General features: G+C 41.6%; 1 protein-coding gene across 2 annotated transcripts; it reads left to right on the top strand.

The window, feature by feature from the left end:
* The first annotated feature begins 204 nt into the window (after positions 1-204).
* On the top strand, positions 205-4,813 carry olig2 (oligodendrocyte lineage transcription factor 2). 2 transcript variants are annotated; one of them, XM_004912144.4, is made up of 2 exons: positions 205-299; positions 1,510-4,813. In XM_004912144.4, the coding sequence occupies exon 2, from the start codon at positions 1,529-1,531 to the stop codon at positions 2,393-2,395; it is 867 nt and encodes a 288-aa protein (XP_004912201.1). In that variant the 5' UTR covers positions 205-299; positions 1,510-1,528; the 3' UTR covers positions 2,396-4,813. The 2 variants fall into 2 exon arrangements, with proteins under 2 accessions (XP_004912201.1, XP_004912202.1); XM_004912145.4 differs by having other exon boundaries at positions 220-299; positions 1,513-4,813.
* The last annotated feature ends 4,900 nt before the right edge of the window (positions 4,814-9,713 follow it).

The raw sequence follows: 9,713 nt of genomic DNA, 5'->3' as shown, positions 1-9,713 counted from the left end.
GTTTGTTTGCTCTGCCCCCTTTTCTCAACAGCTGTCATTGAATTTTCTCATTGCCCAAGCCTCTGCGCTTTGATTGGCTCTCCCAGCCCCTCTCATTCAGCGGCATGGTCCTGTCTAGTGATGTCACAGCGCTATCCGGCTCCCTATTGGCCGGCGGCACACCCTGCCAAGACAATGACATTGTTCTGAGCGGCGCCTATATAAAGCGGGGGCAGAGGGAAACCGGCGATCACTGTCACACAAGGCAAGAGAGCGACAGAATCGCTTCAGCTGCACCTGCACTATTTCAGCCCTGCCAAGTAAGTGTGCCCAGCTCTGTAATCTGCCTCTGTGCCTTCTGTCTGTAACAAAATCACTGATACCAATTAACTGCAACCTTCTGCTATTGCTGTGGGGTCTTAGCGCTGCACTGGGGTCCTATTGTAAAGCGCAAGTATTACCAGTTATTAGGAGCTTTTCACAGATCCTTTCTGCTCTAATAATTTCATTGTGTTCTCTTTGCTGCTAAAACCGTTGCAATATTAATTTAGAAGTCATTTGCCAGCGTTATTCGTTGCAATGTTGTTTGGTTTTACTTTAGAATTTAAGATAAATGGACAAATGATTCGCATTTAGTTGGGGGACTTAGCGACCGATTGTTCCTTGGAAGTTTCGCTTGTTCGCCTATAGGGAAAGGTGGAACGTTTGTAATGGAAATAGTAGGTGGTTTGTAAGAAAATTCGTTTGAAAAGAAAGTAAAGAAAGAAGGGAACTCATTTGCCGGTAATAATGATCAGAAGATTAGAGATTATAGAAAGAGATGTTGAACCGACTGTAGTGACAGGTGCAAAGATGCTGATCTGCAAGGAAACAAAATTAAAGAAATAAAGTCTAAAAAGTATTTATGTATTTATTTATTTATTGCTTTAAATACCAATATTTATCTGTAGCAGGAAAATCCACTGATTGCCCTTATGTGATTTGTATCATAAGAAAAAATAATCGATGAATCAAATGCACATATATAAATAAATATATAGAATATTTTGCACAGGATGTTTAAAGTGAAAGTTTAAATGGTACCCCGAACCTTATCCAGTAATTATGACAAAGTACATAACATAAGTGTCTGCTTGTCTCATAGGTGTGAATGTATCTCTTATTTATAGCTATCATATATATATCCAACTATCATCTATATATCCAACTATCATCTATATATCCAACTATAATATATATATCCAACTATCATATATATATCCAACTATCATCTATATATCCAACTATCATCTATATATCCAACTACCATCTATATTTCCAACTATCATCTATATATCCAACTATCATCTATATATCCAACTATCATCTATATATCCAACTACCATCTATGTATCTAACTATCATCTATAAATACAACTATCATCTATGTATCTATTTGTTTATACTTCTCCCCACCCAAGTTTCTCCTATAACCTACCCTGCCCTTGCAAGCACTTGCCCACCGACCCTAACCTTGTGCCACTTTCCCAGCAGGCCGTACCGTTTCTCCATGGACTCAGACGCCAGCCTGGGCTCTAGCCGAGCCTCCTCCCCGGAGACAGATGACCTGTTCCTACACTCACGGAAAGGCTTCTCTGGCGCAGTGTCTTCCTCCACTATGAGCGACTCCCCCGCGGAGCTGAGTGCGGAGCTCCGTAACGCCATGGCTATGGCTGCGGCAGCGGGCGACAAGTTGGGCGCGTTTAAAGCTGCTGCAGCGGCCGCAGCGGCTGTCGCGGCCAAGAAGGACAAGAAGCAGATGAACGAGTGCGAGTTGCAGCAGCTGAGGCTGAAGATTAACAGCCGGGAGCGCAAGCGAATGCACGATCTGAATATCGCCATGGACGGGCTGCGGGAGGTGATGCCCTACGCACACGGGCCCTCGGTGCGCAAACTATCAAAGATCGCAACGCTGCTACTAGCGCGCAATTACATCCTGATGCTAAACAACTCGCTGGAGGAGATGAAGCGCCTGGTCAGTGAGATCTACGGGGGGCACCACCACCATGCGGCCGCCGCAGCCGCAGCAGCAGCCGCCTACCATCCCTCGGCCTGCGGGGGGATGAGCCATGGGGCCCCCTTGCCCGGACACCCAGTGGCCCACCACCCTCTCCTGCCCACCCCAGCCTCCCTGGCAGCTTCCAGCCTCTCTGGGGTGAGGGCAGCACCCCCACCGCCTCCACCCCCTCCTGCCCCACCTGCCTCCCATCCATCTTCCCACGGTTTGCTGAAGTCTCCCAGTCCGGGGGCGCTGGGTGGGGGGTTCCCCCATTGGAGCGGAATGCCCTGTCCGTGCAGTATGTGCCAAGTGCCCGCCAGTGCCCATCACCATCTGAGCAGCGCCACCCTGTCCCGGCTCAGCGCAGATACCAAGTGACTGCCCCATTCCCGCCTATGTACAGAAAGGGTGGGCTTCTAGCGAACTGGGCTAGCGGATACAGGGATCCCTATTGGGGGGTCCGGACTGCTCGGTATACAGAGACCTGTGCGGGAAAGACTGGGGGGCTTGTGTACATACAACCCCATTCACCCCCCTGGCCCAGGTACAAAGGATCAGCACAGACAGAGCTGGCAAGGGACAATGAGAACTGGCTACTTGGCATCACTTTGTGGCTACAGGACCGTTGCCAGGGAAACAATAAGAACTTGTTACTTTGTATCACTCTGTGGCTTCAGGTCGGTTGCCAGGGAAACAATAAGAACTTGTGACTGTGTATCACTATAGAAGGTACCCCAACCGGGGTAAAAGTGTCGGGGTGATAGTGCCAGGGCTCTTGGTGCCTGAATGCAGGTCTGGGGGGGGGGGGGCACGGCTCCCCTCGCTTTTGCCTTGATTTCTTAATAGATTATATTGCGGGGGGGGGGGGTCTGGTTGGCACTTTGGTTTTGCTGTTGGCTATGGAATTGGCTATTGGATGCCAATCACCTCTCACCCAGCAGAGCTCAGTAAAGGAGCAGTAATGTCCCTCCACAGTAACTGTAGCTACGGATTGGCATTCCTGTTTTCAAAGAGGTCCGGTAGCTGAGGGGTATGAATTTGGGGGGCGCTTTGGCCAATTAGATGTTCAGTTGACCCCCTGGTTGTCTCACATTATCCTGCATTTATTGTTTCATGTGATATAGATTCTGGCAACCATTAGACTTATTTAACTGCCCATTGGTTCTACAGGCCCTCAGGGGGCACAGAATGGCATAGGTGCCTTATTGCCCTCTGGTACCCAATCAGCCTTCAACTCCCAGGCACCTAATCCTTATCTGCCCCTCCCTTACCCTGACAGCTTTCATGGTTTAACTATTGAAGCCTTGGGGTTCCCTGGCAGGTATGCCCCATGCCCCTACAGAATGGACTGTGGCCACTAGACAGGATGGCGGGCAACCAACTGCCACTGAGTTCAGCCAAGCAAACACTAACTGGCGCTTATGGGGCCAATAGGAGCGGCACAAAGAGCCCTTACACCTGCCATCAGTTAGTGACCGGGGCAGCTGCACCCTGCCCCACTTTACTCTAACAGCCAAACTCTTACTGCTGAAGCAGGGGGTCATCTGCCCAACTCCCAGCATCCTCTGCTGCTGTTATGCTCTATTATTGTACAGTATATCAATATTCCATCTTTAGTTTTTGAACTTGATTTAGTTGTAGGTCAAAAACAAAGGGGGGGGGGGGTTCCATTCTGCCCACTTGCAGCAGGGACGTACCATAGTTGGGGAGGGCAGGGGTATCAGATTAGCATCGCTGGCTCTGCCATCACATACAATAAATGACCCCCTCTGGGATCCTGATTGCAGAAAGAGGAGTCAATGAACCATAGAGGAATATCCAATGAGGCAGAGCTGGGAGACCCCCAATGAGCCAATGAGACACAAGCAGCTGAGGGGGCACAGTGTCATTTTCTTGCCGCTTGTGAGACACATCAAAGGATTTCCCCACATAAAGTGAGATGAAGCGGCCCCCCTGCAGGCAAGGCTTGGCTCCCAGTAAGTCACACTCCGAGACCACCCCAGTGACAGACCCACAGGCCTCCTTTACATTCACAGATCATAGGCAACCCTTGCCACTCCGACTCTTGTTCCACTACAATGATTTCTATGGATGCTGGGAGTTGTAGTTCTGCTTCAGGCGGCGGCCCAAGGTTTATCCCATTTCCACCTGCTTATTTACACTTCCCAGCTGCCTCTGCTCACAACTAACAACCCTGCCTTCACCCCTTGAATTCATGTGGCCCCACATTTCTTTATTATAAACCCCCTCCCTCCCCACAATAAACGAAAAAATAAACAGTAAATCGTGTAATGTTTCGTAGCCCAGTGAATCCGATAGCAGCAGTCTAATATACTATAATATTGTATCTAAATGTATCACTAGGAATGATATTACTGTGTTATTCTCATTAACACCCCCCCCCCGTGTTTGTTTAATTATCTCTTTTCTTTCGTTATAAATGTGGATTCTGGTTCGCTATTTTTATACTGCCTGACAAAAGAATATTTGTAAATAAGATTGAAATGCTCGTCCTTGGCGCACTTGTACAGAATGCCTTACACTCCGCCGCTAATTCTCTGTAAATGTCGCTATAATAACGGAACCCTTTCCTTCCACCTGTCACTGCCTTCCAACATTCAGCCCCAGCTCTGTTCCATCACTGCCCAGATATATTCTCATCTGTTTATTTTTGTACAAAATATGAAAGCGTGCTAAAAAATATTTATTACTTTATTTGGTTTTTGACAAAAAAAAACTCAACGATGGTTGAAAGTTTGAATAAATACTTTTAAATAAACGAAAGTGACCGATTTATTTCATCTGGTTGTTTTATAAATCACAGAATTAGAATGATCCCGATGGTGCATTTCGTCTGCAATTCAATATATACAGTATATACACACACACACACACACACATATCTATATATACAGTATATACACAGTATAACAAACACTTTCCTTCATATATTTTATAAGTCCATTTCTATTCAACCATTCCATTTACATTTTTTTCAAACCGTTTTTGTAACATTGTTTAGAAAATGATTAATATATACAATATATACTTTATATAGTTTTGAACACTACACCATTTTTACTTTTTATTACGAAAGTAACATGGAAGAGCTATAATAAATATATCGTTCAACACCAAAGTTCTATTTAGATATCATTAATTACAGTTGATACCAGCGACCCGTTTACATCGTTTATCTTTGGCAATTCAATAAGTCGCAGAAGGTTGTGGTGTAAATTATATATACACCATAAATTATTATTTAGCGTAAATGTATAATTTTTTTCTTCTTGTTAGGGTCGATGGCAATCAGAGTTACATAGGAGCATAATTACTGGTGATCATGGTGAATGATTTATTGCGCCAGTAAAACCTTTATTAGGGTGAAGACACACAGAGCTACTTAGTAGCAGCTACTAAACACCAGAAAATTAATTGCCATAGACAATACTGAGAATTCCCTCTGCTAAAACACACGTAGAGACAATTATCAGTAAATGATCAGCATTGTCTATTTTAGTAGCCACGACAAGTAGCTGCTACTAGTAGCTCTGTGTGTCTTCACCCTTAGGGCATATCGAATGGTAATCCATCAATCCTGTTTATTTTAGTTACCACAGTATCTGAGAATCTGTATTATTACAAGTGTTAGTATTAAACTCGATTCAAATATTTGTAATAAATATCCTTAAGCAGAAAATGATTCCGTACTTTCGTATTTGCTGGTTACACCCCCGTTCGTTGTATCTTTCTAGCCATCTGTAACATTTATGTATTTATATAAAACTAATTGTATAGGGACCTCAGTTCATTTCTACTAAACATTAATAGAACAGACAGGGAACATACATTGTATTAAATACTAATAAGAATATACACGTATTAAGTACCAAAAACGAAGGAGGGGAGCTTTCAGTTTAGGGAGTGGGCAATTTACAGATACAAATATAAGTAATAAGTACATCTTTCTTTCTTTCTTTTTCTTTCTTTCATCTTTCTTTCTTCTCTTACTAACAAAAACATGCAACGAAGGTTTTTAGGATTCGCATAACTGTAAATATAATTTTTATGGTTTACATTGATTTATTTGCTAATGTATGTATTCGATCTATCAAGTTGCCTGTGCGATTTTTTGGGAATACATCTTTGAGATCATGCCCATTATGTTTTATTTCTCACGCAGTTTATTGTTATATTTATTATATGATTTGATCCCCAAAATATCCCACAGTAACATGTCTTAATTATTTCATTCTTTCGAAACAGATTAGTTTGGGTCTATCTGGGGTCTTGCAGGTACTTTATGGGTCTGCGTGTGTCGCATAGGGATAATAACGAACGAAAGTTATCAGCAAAAGTGATTTAAAAATGAAGAATTAAAGTTTAGTACCATGCCTGACGGTACAATAATATAATCTACACGGAATTAGCGGGGTAGGCGGGCAGATGGCATTCCCAAAAACGAATACACTCGTGTCTGTCTCGATATTTTTTTGTTTTGAATTTGATTTTTTTATTCCAATACGAATTCTTCAGGGAAGGATAATTTAATACTAGATTTTCAACACATTCAGCATTTCGCAATAGTGTCCGTTCTACCGAACAGAATCTTTATTTTCCTCTCTGCCACAACACCAGAATTGGACTTACAACAAGTATTCTTGCAAATAATTTCCCAATTAATTTTTTTTCATACTATAGTTTTTATAATTATGGCGGGGAAGTTCACAGTATTAATAACGATACTAACAATCATCGCACCATCTTAAAAAAGGGGATCCTTTCTTTCCAGGTTCAGTTCCTTTTGAAGCGTCTCACAATGAGCATTTATAGGAATTAACCACAAATAAAGCCTTTCTTTCGTTGCTTTCATATTATTTTTGTCATTATTAAATATTTTAGCAACGAAAATGTTATAAGCCACCTAGCAATATTAACCCAAAGCATACTTTTCTGTGCTACATAGTAAATTCTATTTCGAAGGGAAGATAAGGCCGCTAAAATAAATCAGATCTACAGGTAAAAGTTTTCTAGTTCAATTCCCTGTTTTGAAGACACAAAATGAGAAAGTGACAGTCCCATATCGGTTTATCGATTCTTTCAGTAAAGTTTATGGACAGTAACTTTTACAATATTCGTCTTCCAAGATTCTCATTCATCCAGGTAATGATATACAGTATCTAGTAGAATTAAGTCTAAAACAACTGGACTTTTCTGAGGTTTTTCTAGAATTAAGGCTAAAACAACTGGACTTTTCTGAGGTTTTCTAGAATTAAGTCTAAAACAACTGGACTTTTCTGAGGTTTTCTAGAATTAAGTCTAAAACAACTGGACTTTTCTGAGGTTTTTCTAGAATTAAGTCTAAAACAACTGGACTTTTATGAGTTTTTCTAGAATTAAGGCTAAAACAACTGGACTTTTCTGAGGTTTTTCTAGAATTAAGTCTAAAACAACTGGACTTTTCTGAGGTTTTCTAGAATTAAGGCTAAAACAACTGGACTTTTCTGAGGTTTTTCTAGAATTAAGTCTAAAACAACTGGACTTTTCTGAGTTTTTCTAGAATTAAGTCTAAAACAACTGGACTTTTCTGAGTTTTTCTAGAATTAAGGCTAAAACAACTGGACTTTTCTGAGTTTTTCTAGAATTAAGGCTAAAACAACTGGACTTTTCTGAGTTTTTCTAGAATTAAGGCTAAAACAACTGGACTTTTCTGAGTTTTTCTAGAATTAAGGCTAAAACAACTGGACTTTTCTGAGTTTTTCTAGAGTTAAGTCTAAAACAACTGGACTTTTCTGAGGTTTTTCTAGAATTAAGTCTAAAACAACTGGACTTTTCTGAGTTTTTCTAGAATTAAGTCTAAAACAACTGGACTTTTCTGAGTTTTTCTAGAATTAAGTCTAAAACAACTGGACTTTTCTGAGTTTTTCTAGAATTAAGGCTAAAACAACTGGACTTTTCTGAGTTTTTCTAGAATTAAGTCTAAAACAACTGGACTTTTCTGAGTTTTTCTAGAATTAAGGCTAAAACAACTGGACTTTTCTGAGTTTTTCTAGAATTAAGGCTAAAACAACTGGACTTTTCTGAGTTTTTCTAGAATTAAGGCTAAAACAACTGGACTTTTCTGAGTTTTTCTAGAATTAAGTCTAAAACAACTGGACTTTTCTGAGTTTTTCTAGAGTTAAGTCTAAAACAACGGGACTTTTCTGAGTTTTTCTAGAATTAAGTCTAAAACAACTGGACTTTTCTGAGTTTTTCTAGAATTAAGGCTAAAACAACTGGACTTTTCTGAGGTTTTTCTAGAATTAAGTCTAAAACAACTGGACTTTTCTGAGGTTTTCTAGAATTAAGTCTAAAACAACTGGACTTTTCTGAGGTTTTCTAGAATTAAGTCTAAAACAACTGGACTTTTCTGAGTTTTTCTTGAAAATTCCAGTTGTTTTAGACTTAATTCTACTAGATACTGTATATTCCAATATTCCCCTTTCTGCAATGAATACAGCCTGCAGTTTACCCCCCCCCCCCCCCCCCATAGGACTCAGTAGGCCCCCTGTGCACAGTGGGCTCAGCCCCAGTTGTTGTAATGCGATTTTAGTCGCTACTTAGCAGGATTTAGGGCCTTTTTCAGGGAGGAGAAACTGATTTTTTACCAATTAGCCCTGTTTTAGTGAGGTGGTGCTAAGGCACAAGCCAGGGGGTTGGAGCAGGTGAGAATTAGGGGGGACTAATTAGGAAATGTTCTTTGTATGTAGTCAAGTCAGTAATTAGCACCCTGACAGCTGCAGCTCTGGTCAGTGTTGATGGGTGCTGCAGGCACACTTCTGCCCCAGGGTTATGCACAGGTGGGGAGAGGGAGGGGCAGGATTCCTGTAATCCTATTGTAGCACAGCAGGGTGTGCAGGTACCAATCACCACTGGCTGCACCTTAGTCCCTCCCTCCCAGGAGCATAAGGGCTACAGGGGATTAACCCATGGGCTGCTGGGGGCTGCTTTGTGCACTTCTCTGGTTGGAGGCTGGCCACTCACAAGAATGGGTATTGGTTTAACTATTTGTAGGTAAAACTCATAGAGGGTACTGCTTGTCTTCTTATAGGGGGCTATAAGGGGTTGTTAAAGTGGAACTTCATCCGAACATTTGTTTTTGAAAGTAAAGAATTAGAGTTTGCAAGTGTAAATGTCCCTGCAGTGCTGGTTCTGACCCATGAAACAATGCAGCAGAAGCCATTTATAGGGAACTATGCATTTTGCATTCGCTCAGCAGAAAACATACTGTGACTATAAGCAGATTCTCTATGGAATGGCTTTATCACTGGCTCATATAGTTATGTGACCAAATTGTTAATGCTGGTATCAAATATAAATGGCTTCTTCTTTAAAAAGGTAGTCGATCTGCAATCCTTGCAACCCATCAAAAATATACAGTATATACAGGGTTTATTTGCCCAGGGGCCAGCGGAGAAGCAGTTGTGGGTAGGAAGATCTCTCCATGTGTGGCTTTAGCTGCCTGATAAATACAACTCACAGCCCAATGCCAGCAGATAGGCTGAGAGTTACAGTTCAAGAAGAAATGAAGGGATGTAGGTTTCATGTTCACCACTGTATCCCATAAGGCACGTATGCAGCACAGACATGGCTAATTTAGCTTTGCCAATGTTGCAGAAAACCTGGTTACCTATAACTTGGTTCATTCCATGTAGTT

Source organism: Xenopus tropicalis, chromosome 2, assembly GCF_000004195.4.
Source record: "Xenopus tropicalis strain Nigerian chromosome 2, UCB_Xtro_10.0, whole genome shotgun sequence".
NCBI classification, from domain to species: domain Eukaryota; kingdom Metazoa; phylum Chordata; class Amphibia; order Anura; family Pipidae; genus Xenopus; species Xenopus tropicalis.
The sequence above is the reverse complement of the archived record's forward strand: the minus strand, read 5'-3'. Positions and strand labels throughout refer to the sequence as shown.